This window comes from Schistocerca serialis, chromosome 7 (genome assembly GCF_023864345.2).
Source record: "Schistocerca serialis cubense isolate TAMUIC-IGC-003099 chromosome 7, iqSchSeri2.2, whole genome shotgun sequence".
Taxonomy (NCBI): Eukaryota; Metazoa; Arthropoda; class Insecta; order Orthoptera; family Acrididae; genus Schistocerca; species Schistocerca serialis.
Genome location: NC_064644.1, coordinates 72,524,624 through 72,537,623, shown reverse-complemented (window position 1 = coordinate 72,537,623; position 13,000 = coordinate 72,524,624). Strand labels below are relative to the sequence as shown.

The 13,000-nt window shown below is 46.0% G+C and overlaps 1 protein-coding gene across 1 annotated transcript in view; it reads left to right on the top strand.

Annotated features, from left to right (window-relative positions):
• The window catches only part of LOC126412894 (uncharacterized), a 745,825-nt gene that overhangs the window by 708,425 nt on the left and 24,400 nt on the right, over nucleotides 1–13,000 (top strand). The window contains exons 5-6 of the mRNA XM_050082784.1: nucleotides 8,138–8,250; nucleotides 8,437–8,544. Coding sequence (XP_049938741.1) covers nucleotides 8,138–8,250; nucleotides 8,437–8,544 — 221 coding nt within the window. The remainder of the gene's footprint in view (nucleotides 1–8,137; nucleotides 8,251–8,436; nucleotides 8,545–13,000) is intronic.

Sequence of the window (13,000 nt, the reverse complement as noted above, 5' to 3'; positions counted from 1 at the left end):
CAGTTGTTTGTATTCAGGTGATGCATGTGAAAAGGTTTCCGACTTGATTATGGCCGTACGACTGGAAGTAGCAGACTTTGAACGCGAAATGGTAGTTGCAGCTAGATACATGGGACACTCCATTTCGAAAATGCTTAGAGGATTAAATATTCGGAGATCTCCAAGAAGCCGAACGTAACCATTTCCAGTCAGTGATCGGTTCAGTCGGATCCGAGAACCCAGTCCTTTCCACCAGCTTGCACAGTCCCTTAGTCACTTGTTGAAAACTTGGGACCATGGCTCCGGGAGGTCGGCACCATACTCGAACCCTACAATGAGCTCTTACCAAATGCTTCATCAAAGCACTGTCGGTCCAGATTGCCCCATTCCCCAAAGGCGATTCGGTGTAGATCCCTCAGAGTGGGCCGGCCGGAGAGGCCGAGCGGTTCTAGGCGCTACAGTCTGTCACCGCGCGACCGCTACGATCGCAGGTTCGAATCCTGCCTCGGGCATGGATGTGTGTGATGTCCTTAGGTTAGTTAGGTTTAAGTAGTTCTAAGTTCTAGGGGACTGATGACCTCAGCAGTTAAGTCCCATAGTGCTCAGAGCCATTTGAACCATTTGAACCTCAGAGTGGTTGGTGGGTCACGTCGGACATAAACAGCCCGTTTCAATCTATCCCACGCATGTTCGATAGGTTTCATGTCTGGCGAACATGCTGGCCACTCTAGTCGAGTGATGCCGTTATGCTGAAGGAAGTCATTCACAAGATGTTCACGATGGGGGCGCGAACTATCGTCCATGAAGACGAATGCCTCGCCAGTATGCTGCCGATATGGTTCCATTATTGGTCGGAGGATGGCATTCACGTATCGTACAGCCGTTACGGAGCCTTCCATGACCACCAGCGGCGTATGCCGGCCCCACATAATGCGACCCCAAAAAAGCAGAAAATCTTTGAAATCACTTCTGAGATACCGGTTAGAATACAGTTTGATTTGTTAGCTGAAATAGAAGAGTCAAAACCAGTTTTAGAGAAAAGTAGAGAACACATGACTTGCAGGAACAACTTTGAGTCTAATTCAATAGAAAAATCAAGCAGAAAGAAGAGAGTCTTGCAAGTAGGGAGCAGTCACGGGAGGGGTGTAGACCAAATGCTATAGGCGTAGCTGTGTATTGAACACCAGGTCACAAGCATCGTGAGACCCGGCGCCAAGCTTAGCCCAGTGCAGATACTTTGACGGATGGCGTCAGGTACCCATAGCAGGAAAGGATCTGGCTGGCAACTTAGAATTCTAGCATTAGAGGTGTCCTGGAGGAAACTGGAGCAGCAGCAGCACACAACCGTGTCGAGTCCGTAGAGGTTTTAGAGTGCCACGAAGAGACCTAAGTTAAAGCGGCTGTCAGTCGTGTACACAAGGATCTGAGTGCGTGGCTTTTATCTGAAACGAAGTCTCTTGTGTGTGCTGTGCCTGCTGCTGCAATTTTGAAATGGGGATACGCAAATAATGGCCTGCACGTGAATAGGATGGGGGCGACGGATTATCACAGTACCTTGCAGAAAATGTAAGGGGGCTACAAGCACGCACGATAAAATCCATGTGATTAGTGTCAGAGTCAGATTACAGACATACAGTTTTGAAAGACATTATAACAGAACAGGAACATAATATGTGTAACAGTTTCTAGGAAAGTAAAATTAATTTGTTTCATCAACATACACTCCTGGAAATTGAAATAAGAACACCGTGAATTCATTGTCCCAGGAAGGGGAAACTTTATTGACACATTCCTGGGGTCAGATACATCACATGATCACACTGACAGAACCACAGGCACATAGATACAGGCAACAGAGCATGGACAATGTCGGCACTAGTACAGTGTATATCCGCCTTTCGCAGCAATGCAGGCTGCTATTCTCCCATGGAGACGATCGTAGAGATGCTGGATGTAGTCCTGTGGAACGGCTTGCCATGCCATTTCCACCTGGCGCCTCAGTTGGACCAGCGTTCGTGCTGGACGTGCAGACCGCGTGAGACGACGCTTCATCCAGTCCCAAACATGCTCAATGGGGGACAGATCCGGAGATCTTGCTGGCCAGGGTAGTTGACTTACACCTTCTAGAGCACGTTGGGTGGCACGGGATACATGCGGACGTGCACTGTCCTGTTGGAACAGCAAGTTCCCTTGCCGGTCTAGGAATGGTAGAACGATGGGTTCGATGACGGTTTGGATGTACCGTGCACTATTCAGTGTCCCCTCGACGATCACCAGTGGCGTACGGCCAGTGTAGGAGATCGCTCCCCACACCATGATGCCGGGTGTTGGCCCTGTGTGCCTCGGTCGTATGCAGTCCTGATTGTGGCGCTCACCTGCACGGCGCCAAACACGCATACGACCATCATTGGCACCAAGGCAGAAGCGACTCTCATCGCTGAAGACGACACGTCTCCATTCGTCCCTCCATTCACGCCTGTCCCGACACCACTGGAGGCGGGCTGCACGATGTTGGCGCGTGAGCGGAAGGCGGCCTAACGGTGTGCGGGACCGTAGCCCAGCTTCATGGAGACGGTTGCGAATGGTCCTCGCCGATACCCCAGGAGCAACAGTGTCCCTAATTTGCTGGGAAGTGGCGGTGCGGTCCGCTACGGCACTGCGTAGGATCCTACGGTCTTGGCGTGCATCCGTGCGTCGCTGCGGTCCGGTCCCAGGTCGACGGGCACGTGCACCTTCCGCCGACCACTGGCGACAACATCGATGTACTGTGGAGACCTCACGCCCCACGTGTTGAGCAATTCGGCGGTACGTCCACCCGGCCTCCCGCATGCCCACTATACGCCCTCGCTCAAAGTCCGTCAACTGCACATACGGTTCACGTCCACGCTGTCGCGGCATGGTACCAGTGTTAAAGACTGCGATGGAGCTCCGTATGCCACGGCAAGCTGGCTGACACTGACGGCGGCGGTGCACAAATGCTGCGCAGCTAGCGCCATTCGACGGCCAACACCGCGGTTCCTGGTGTGTCCGCTGTGCCGTGCGTGTGATCATTGCTTGTACAGCCCTCTCACAGTGTCCGGAGCAAGTATGGTGGGTCTGACACACCGGTGTCAATGTGTTCTTTTTTCCATTTCCAGGAGTGTATTTCTAGGTTGAAAAACGAGATAGATGAGCTTCTTATATGTCTAGAAGATGTGGAAAATTCTGAAGTGATTGATGTTCTATGTCTCTCTGAACACCATGTAACCACAAGCGTGCTGAAGTTAAATATCAGGCCTTATAGACTAGCATCATTTTTGTGTGGAGTGAATAGGAAAAAGGATGAGTTGTGACATATGTAAAAGTGGAACATAAATCTAAAACTTTGAAACAAATAGTTTTTGTGCAGCTAAGAACCTAGAAGCTTGTGCTTGTGAGTCATTACTGCAGAATACTTCTCTGGTAATTGTTAGTCTATATAACTACTGTAGGAAACTTTCAGTTATTTATGAGAAATATAGATCCATTATTGAGTTACCTGTCAGCCAAGGAGAAACAGTAGCTAGGGCGCTTAATCCAATTTCGGTAGTCCGTTTTCCAGTTCGTGTGCAACAAAATATTAGGACTCCGACTGATAACCGTTTTATAGACAGTGGTCGGGCTGAAGCAATTAACGTGTATCCAGATGCGAGACATGCATGCTAGAACATAAATGCTGATGCTACCCATGCCTGCAGCACGTGCTGACGTGTTTGACCACGGCCGGCACACGCGCAAGGCGTGGTCAGAGCTCAGTTCTCTGCAGTTTTGAGTGCATTATGTTGGAGCTATGTGAATGCGAACGTGGACAAATTATTGGTGCTCGTGTGGTAGATGCTTCTGTGAGCGAAAAACACCGCATATCGGGAATTCCGAAAACGTCACACGTTAAAGCCGTTGGCACACGACACGAGATAGCTAAAGCTGACGTTGCGTTTTACGAGTTTTGTGACGTCACTTGCTAGTGTTTCACGTTGAGGAGCCAGTTTGTCCAGCGAAACACAAAATAATTTCAGCGATATTTAAGAGCCGTGCCATTTAAATCTAACCAATAGGAAGAAAGAACGCTATCTACGTCACAAGCAGAAAGAAGGACGCGCTACTGCATTTGTCGTTTTCAGTAGAGCCCATATTCGATGCGTTTTATGTTATATGTTAAACCCTATGAATGTATGCTGTTTCTAAGCAACTAAATTAAACAAAACTCCGTCCGAAGAGGCCTCGGAAGGCCCATCGTTACTGAGCTACTGCCGTCTCATCCGCGGCCTTTAAGCGTCACTGGATCAGGATATGGAGGGGCGTGTGGTCAGCACACCGCTCTCCGGGCCGTTCTCAGTTTTCGAGACCGGAGCCGCTAATTCTCAGTCAAGTAGCTCCTCAGTTTGCCTCACAAGGGCTGAGTGCACCCCGCTTAACAACAGCCCTCGGCACATCGGACGGTCACCCATCAAAGTGCTAGCCAAGCCCGACAGCGCTTAACTTCGGTGATCTGACGGGAACCGGTGTTGTCACTCCGGCAAGGCAACAGCGCATTGAATGTCTCAAGAACGAATCGTTGTTGGTATGATTTGTTGTAATAAAACGACTGGAAGCTTCATATTGATGGTTAAAGAATTTTCGTATTTAGTTATTTTCGCGTTATGACTCCCTTGTTACGAGAGTAAGCCGTTTTAAGGCAACGACGCATTGAAGATCAATGAAAACCTGTTGTTCTCGTTAGGATTTGTTATAATTAAATATCAACTAACAACATTTTGACGGCGATTAGAGCCTTTAGAACAGTATAACATGAAATACAAGGTCGCTAGTAGTTGTGGCCCAGTTGTAACCTCCCCACAAAATTAAAAAAAAAAATAAAAAGAATAATATTCACATTTAGTGTAACCTCAAACAGAAAAAATTCCTAAACTTCTCAACAGTAAAAATTATAATTATGTGGTTCACATTCAGTGTAACGTCCCAACAAAATAATTTCCGTAACCTGGTAATAATACAATGTACCAAACCTCTCAATTAAATTGTTCCTCACTTATAACTTTTCAATAATTGACTGTGAATTTAACCTGGTAAATTTTGGATGTCAGCAGTGTTGAGTCATGGCCCTGAAAGATCATTCTAAGTAAAAATGAGAAAAATTCTTACCTCAATGAAGTCGCCGGATAACGCATATATATCTGCTCTTACAATAAATTTTTCTGGCACAGCCCTGTGCAATACTCGCCGATAGATTTGTCATTTATGAAAGGAATCAACTGATTTTTCTTTTGCAACAATCGGGATGATCATGGATTGGAGAAATTAGTAAATTCTTTAAATTGAAATGAATCGTTGTTAAAAGTTACTTTTTATGAGAAAGATTATTATTACGAGATTTTTAAAACATTTACATAGGATCTGAGATAACATTACTACATATGCGCGAGGCTGCTTTTTACCTTATACAATAATACTCAGGCTCCGACATCGCTGCACCGCGACCGGCCCAGCCAACACGATACACCAGACCAGACCAGAGCAGACTGCAGACTAGCAACAGCTTACTGCTACAGCTACACAGTTCCTACTGCAGTCAACACTGCTCTCTGGTCAGAGATTCTCTTATATCTTGCATATCGCAGGCAGCGTATGAGCAATACATCGAAATTACATCTGCTCGGACCTCTTACACAGTATAGTATAGTTGGTTGAGACGCGACGTTCCGGAACTGGGATTAAGTTAGCGGAGAGTATGCGTTATGCTTCATACAAAGAAAGTTATCATTTTCGCGTTTTCTAAATAATTGTGGGGCTTTCCGATGATAGCAATAGAAATTATTTTTATTATTTTGAGCTTTTCCTCATTACAGAGGCTTATCTCCAACATAATAATTTACCTGGAAATGACAATACAAACAATAAACGTTCTTAAACTATACTCTCAAAATATTTCTCCAGGTGTTTCGATCTTGCGTGTCCTCTTCCTCTGCGCCCATTCTCCTCATTGTGTGCTGTACATTTTGGAGCCAGGTGGTCACAGGTCGTCCTCTTCTTCTTCTCCCCTCCGGTTCCCACTCCAGTATCAATTTTGGTATTCTGGCTTCCTCCATTCGTCGTACATGCCCGTACCACTGTAATTTCTTCCTATCCATTACGTCATATACTCTTTCTTTTATTTCCATTCTCCTTATTACTTCGGTGTTCCTTATCTTTTCTTTCCTGGAGATTCTTGCCAATCTTCGCCAAAAGTCCATCTCTAGAGCTTGTAATTTTTTAATGTGCTTCATGTTAATTGTCCAGGTCTCCGTTCCATACAGAACCACACTCTCTAATATGGATTTGTATATTAATTTTTTAGTTCTGCTCATTACATTCCTGCTCCATAAGACTGAGTTAAGCATCCCAATGACCCTCCGTCCGCTACTAATTCTTTTATTGATTTCTGAGTCTGATTTTCCCTCGATTTCTAAAATGGATCTCAAATAACAGAAAGTGTTTATCTTTTTGATTTTCTTTCCTTCAATGTATAGCTCATCTGAATCATTAGTCAAGTATTCTGTTTTTTGGTAATTAATCTTCAAACCCCAAGTTTTGTATGCTACTGCTAGTTGATTGCACATATAGTTAGCATCCTCCCCATCTTGTGCTACGACTACTTGATCATCAGCAAATAATAAATGATGTAGGTAAACTCCATCTCTTATTTCTAATCCCATACTATTACATTTACGAGACCATGTTCTAAGGCTAATATCTATATAGATTTTAAATAATGATGGTGACACGGGACAGCCCTGTAAAAGGCCTTTGGTTGTTCTAAATTTCTGTGAAAGTTTATTACCAACTTTCACTTGGCAAATGTTATCTTTATACATCTGTTGTATTATTTTAATCAAGGAAAGGTTTATGTTTGCCATATGTAGTGCTCTCCAAAGTAATATTCTTGGAACAGTATCATACGCTTTTTCTAGATCTACGAAAATTAATCCTATACTTTTTGATTTTTCCCTATGTTTCTCCAAAATCTGTCGTAATGTGAAAATATGGTCTACACATGATCTCCCAGCCGTGAATCCACATTGTTCTTCTTGGGTTCTAAAATTTTTTTCCAGTTTGTTTTTAATTACTTTCGCAAAAATTCTCATTAATGTGTTTGTAACACAAATTCCTCGATAGTTTGAACAAATTTTGCGATCCCCTTTCTTAAATATTGTATTAATGTAACCTAGCTTCATTTCGTTGGGTATTGAATCTCCATGTATCATTTTGTCGAAGAGCTGTGTTATCAGTTTCACAATTTTGTCACCACCATATTTCAGAGACTCCAGATTGATATTGCCTGGTCCCGATGATTTACCATTCTTTCCTGTTCTCAACGCCTGAAGTACTTCACTTTCTAAAATATGGATCTCATCATCTTCATGTCCTTTATGAAATAGAAATAGAAATAATTTCTGTAATAATTGACGTTACGTTACGTAAATGTAAACGAGCTCTCTGTCAGGAATGAGTGACATTTTATTAGGTGATGTCCTTACTGAGTGAACACACATTTTTCGCTTTCGTCTTATTACATGTTCGCTGATACATAGCCGAACAGAGGAAGGCTCTGCCCAGTTTTTGACATCCGATCAAGAAGACGACATCGACTACTTAGTGCTCATGTGGAACACATGTCTTAAATGGAATTATACTTTTCAACTAGTTCAGGAAAAGAGTTTAGTAAATTTGTGCATCGGTTGTAATTATGCAGCACATTCCTGTGGCTATGAATTGTATAAAGTTGAGTAAATCTTTTTATCATTCCATGAAAAAAAGCGAACTGATATTTCATGTGTTATAGTCCCAATCAAGTACGACCTAGAGCAAAGATCCCACAATTACCCGCAGACGACTGAAGTTTGGTAAGGCCATAACATTAGGCATGGCACGGTGTTGTGTTTCTCGTGTTTCCGTGTCTTTGTCGAACCCCTGTACATCACCCATGTTCCCTTAGCCACGTGACAGGGCCACACGCCTGTCGCCCCGCACTCAGCGAGAGCCTCCCGCGTGATGGCGGCTGAGACACCTGCAGGCCGCGTGCACAGCGTCAGGCGGGAAACGAACGCCGCCCGCGCGGGTTCTCCAGGACGATGCGGTGTCCCAGCAGTGATGTTGCTTGCAGGAGACGCACGGCGCGACGCTGGAGCGCTGGCACATCTGCAGCGCCGAGGAGGAGCCGCTGGTGCTGCGCCAGTTCCTGCGCTTCGGCGAGACGCGCGCCATCGCGCTGCAGCTGCTGGCCGCCGCCGCAGCCGCCGCCTCGGCGCCGCCGCCACCGCCCCCGCCGCCCCCGCAGCGCCGGCCCCCGGGCCGCCCCCGCCGGCCCAGCCCGCCGTCGCGGCCGCCGCTGACGCCGCCCCACCCCGCCGGCGCGCCGCCGCTGCACAAGTTCAGCTTCCTCAAGCTGCCGCCTCCACCGCCCCCGCAACTGCATCCGCCCCCACCCGTGGTCTCTAGCAGCAGCTCGAACGGACCGCTGCCGAGGTCGCCGCCGGGGGCCAGCTCCGTGAGCGTCTCACCACTTAACAGGTATTTCCAGAATATTTTCTCCAGACACTGCAACACAGTTTTCATACCGGGTGATCAAAAAGTCAGTATAAATTTGAAAACTGATTAAATCACGGAATAATGTAGATAGAGAGGTACAAATTGACACACATGCTTGGAATGACATGGGGTTTTATTAGAACCAAAAAAATACAAAAGTTCAAAAAACGTCCGACAGATGGCGCTTCATCTGATCAGAATAGCAATTATTAGCATAACAAAGTAAGACAAAGTAAAGATTATGTTCTTCACAGGAAATGCTCAATATGTCCACCGTCATTCCTCAACAATAGCTGTTGTCGACGAAAAATGTTGTGAAGAGCGCTGTAAAGCATGTCCGGTGTTATGGTGAGGCATTGGCGTCGGATGTTGTTCAAATGGCTCTGAGCACTATGGGACTTAACGTCTGAGATCATCAGTCCCCTAGAACTTAGAACTACTTACACCTAACTAACCTAAGGACATCACACACATCCATGCCCGAGGCAGGATTTGAACCTGCGACCGTAGCGGTCGCGCGGTTCCAGACTGTAGCGCCTAGAACCGCTCGGCCACTCCGGCCGGCCGGATGTTGTCTTTCAACATCCCTAGAAATGTCGGTCGATCACGATACACTTGCGACTTCAGGTAACCTTAAAGCCAATAATCGCACGGACTGAGGTCTGGAGACCTGGGAGGCCAAGCATGACGAAAGTGGCGGCTAAGCACACGATCATCACCAAATGACGCGCGCAAGAGATCTTTCACGCTTCTGGCAATATGGGGTTGAGCGCCATCCTGTATAAACATCGTACGTTCCAGCAGGTGTTAATCAGTCAGCCTGGGGATGATGCGATTCTGTAAAATATCGGCGTACCTCTCACCCGTCACGATAGCAGTTTTGCTGTCCAGCGCCATCTGTCGGACATTTTGTGACCTTGGTTTTTTTTTTTTTTGTTCTAATAGAACCCCATGTCATTCCAAGCATGTGTGTCAATTTTTACCTCTCTATCTACATTATTCCCTGGTTTATTACGTTTTCGAATTTATATTTTTTGATCACCCGGTATATAAAACAAACAAAAAAATACGACGCCACTCCAAAAATTTATCCGAATGGGACGGAAATCGGTAGATGTGACGTACATATGCATAAAAACAAATGATTACAATTTCAGAAAAGCTGGATGATTTATTCAAGAGAAAGAGCTCCAAAAACTGACCAAGACTATAACGCATCGGTCGACCTCTGGTCCTCATTCAAGTTGTTGGGCTTCGCTTTGAATGATAGAGTTGTTGGATGTCCTCCTGAGTGATATCACTGTCATATCGTCAGTGTTCCGCAGTGGTTTGAGTGCCCCGCCCATAATGCTCCAAACGTTCTCAGTTCTGGAGAGATTAGGCGACCTTGCTGGCCAAAGTAGGGTTTGGCAAGCACGAAAAGAGGCAGTAGGAACACTCGACGTACGTGGGCTGCCGTTATCTTGCTGAAGTGCACTCTCATGATGGCTTGCAATGAAGGGCAACAAAGCTGGACGTGTAATATCGGTGACGAATCACTGTACTGCAGGGGTACCGCGGATGACGACCAAGGGAGTCCTGCTATGAAATGAAATGGCGGGACGTCACTCATGGCTGTCGGGCCGTATGGCTGCTGACAGACAGGTTGGTATTCCACCGCTGTCCGGGGGGTCTCCAGACTCGTCTTCGCCGGTCATAGGGGCTCAGTTACAAGCGGAACTCATCGCTGAAAACAATGTTGCTCCAGTCGATGAGATTGAAGGTCGAATGTGCCCGACACCATTGCAAATGGACTTGCTAGCGTACGAACGGAAAAATGGCTGGCATCGAAATAAGTGCCCAAGGAATAGAAAAGCAACTGAAATCACTCAACAGAGGAATGTCCAGTGGACCTGATGGGATAGCAATTCGATTCTACACATAGTACGCGAAAGAACTTGCCCCACTTCTAACAGCCGTGTACCGCAACTCTCTAGAGGAACGGAAGGTGCCAAATGATTGGAAAAGAGGACAGATAGTCCCAATTTTCAAGATGGGTCGTAGAGCAGATGCGCAAAACTATAGGCCTATATCTCTGACATCGATCTGTTGCAGAATTTTAGAACATGTTTTATGCTCGCGTATCATGTCATTTCTGGAAACTCAGAATCTACTCGGTAGGAACCAACATGGATTCCGGAAACAGCGATCGTGCGAGACCCAATTCACTTTATTTGTTCATGAGACCCAGAAAATATTAAATACAGGCTCTCAGGTAGATGCCATTTTCCTTGACTTCCGTAAAGCGTTCGATACAGTTCCGCACTGTCGCCTAAAAAAAAAAAAAAAGGAAGAGCCTACGGAATATCAGACCAGCTGTGTGGCTGGATTGAAAAGCTTTTAGCAAACAGAACACAGCACGTTGTTCTCAATGGAGAGGCGTCTACAGACGTTAAAGTAACCTCTGGCGTGCCACAGGGGAGTGTTAAGGGACCATTGCTTTTCACAATATATATAAATGACCTAGTAGATAGTGTCGGACGTTCCATGCGGCTTTTCGCGGATGATGCTGTAGTATACAGAGAAGTTGCAGCATTAGAAAATTGAAGCGAAATGCAGGATGATCTGCAGCGGATAGGCACTTGGTGAAGGGAGTGGCAACTGACCCTTAACATAGACAAATGTAATGTATTGCGAATACGTAGAAAGAAGGATCCTATATTGTATGATTATATGATAGCGGAACAAACACTGGTAGCAGTTACTTCTGTAAAATATCTGGGAGTATGAGTACGGAAGTGGAATGATCATATAAAACTAATTATTGGTAAGGCGGGTACTAGGTTGAGATTCATTGGGAGAGTCCATAGAAAATGTAATCCATCAACAAAGGAGGTGGCTCACGAAACACTCGTTCGACCTATACTTGAGTATTGCTCATCAGTGTGGGATCCGTACCAGGTCGGGTTGACAGAGGAAATAGAGAAGATGCAAAGAAGAGCGGCGCGTTTCGTCACAGGGTTATTTGGTAAGCGTGATAGCGTTACGGAGATGTTTAGCAAACTCAAGTGGCAGACTCTGCAAGAGAGGCGCTCTGCATCGCGGTGTAGCTTGCTGTCCAGGTTTCGAGAGGGTGCGTTTCTGGGTGAGGTATCGAAAATATTGCTTCCCCCTACTTATAACTCCCGAGGAGCCACGAATGTAAAATTAGAGAGATTCGAGCGCGCATGGAGGCTTTCCGGCAGTCGTTCTTCCCGCGAACCATACTCGACTGGAACGGGAAAGGGAGGTAATGACAGCGACACGTAAAGTGCCCTCCGCCACACACCGTTGGGTGGCTTGCGGAGTATAAATGTAGATGTAGACGTAGCAGTAACTGCTAGTTGGCTCAAGAAGCTCAGTCCCCTTTCTGTGAGCCATGGTCACTGAAGCAGCAGTTGCACGTCGGATCGATTTAAATGATGAACCCGGAGAATTGAGTGCTCGGTCATCGCATCCTTCGGTCTCTCTAGGAGGATCACTTCCTTCTTAACGTTGGGTTTAGCCATGGTTCACTCATTCCAGCCAACATCGTCGAATAGTGGCATCGCTTCTACTCTGATGTCGACTGATTCGCCGAATACTCCAACCGACTTCTTTGAGACCAACTACACGTCCTGTGTCAAATGCTGGCATCCGAGTATGTTGTCACGCTCATGTATGCGAGGCATAGTTACTGTCCAACTGAGTACACTGAATGAAATTCCCAAAGACTTTGTGCCCTGGTACCGATATTTCCCCCGTTTACTGTCGTTGCCAGCTGCGCGGTGAAATTGCGCTGCACATCACACATTTATCCAACGGCCTCGAAAGTTTTACATTTTTCGTCGATACCTGTATGAATACCAGTTTGTTACCAATTTGCGTAGCTTCCACGTTTTTTTTTCTTAGAGTATATATACAAAATAACGAAAGTTTTGCAGTACCTCTTTATTTCCAAATTAATTGCCCATAAAATCAAAACTGGCTCCGATATTTGGGCATATATTTATTTGCAATGTGTCCAGATCACTAAATAAGAAAAAAATAAATAAAGCAAACATTTTGTGTGAAGTAGAAAATTAGTCTGTTCCCCATTGGGAGGGGAGGGGAGAGGGGGTTCATAGCACTCCTGTGCAGCATTAATGTCTGGAGGAACGTCCTCTTGTTCGGATGTAGGCTTGAAGCCGTCGTGGAATACCATCTATGAGATCACCAAACAAGCTCTGGTCCAAATTGTCCCACTCTTCAGCGGATTCTGCCTAAGCAGTGCAGTCCAAAAACAGGTCGTTTGAATCGATCCCACCACATATTCGGTTGCAACCATGTCCTTGGGACAGGCAGACTACTCGATCCTGGTGATGGTAGCATGCTGAAGAAACGTGTTCAAGGCAACAACACGATAAGCAAGCTGGTTAGCATCCATCCAGATGAAACTGCC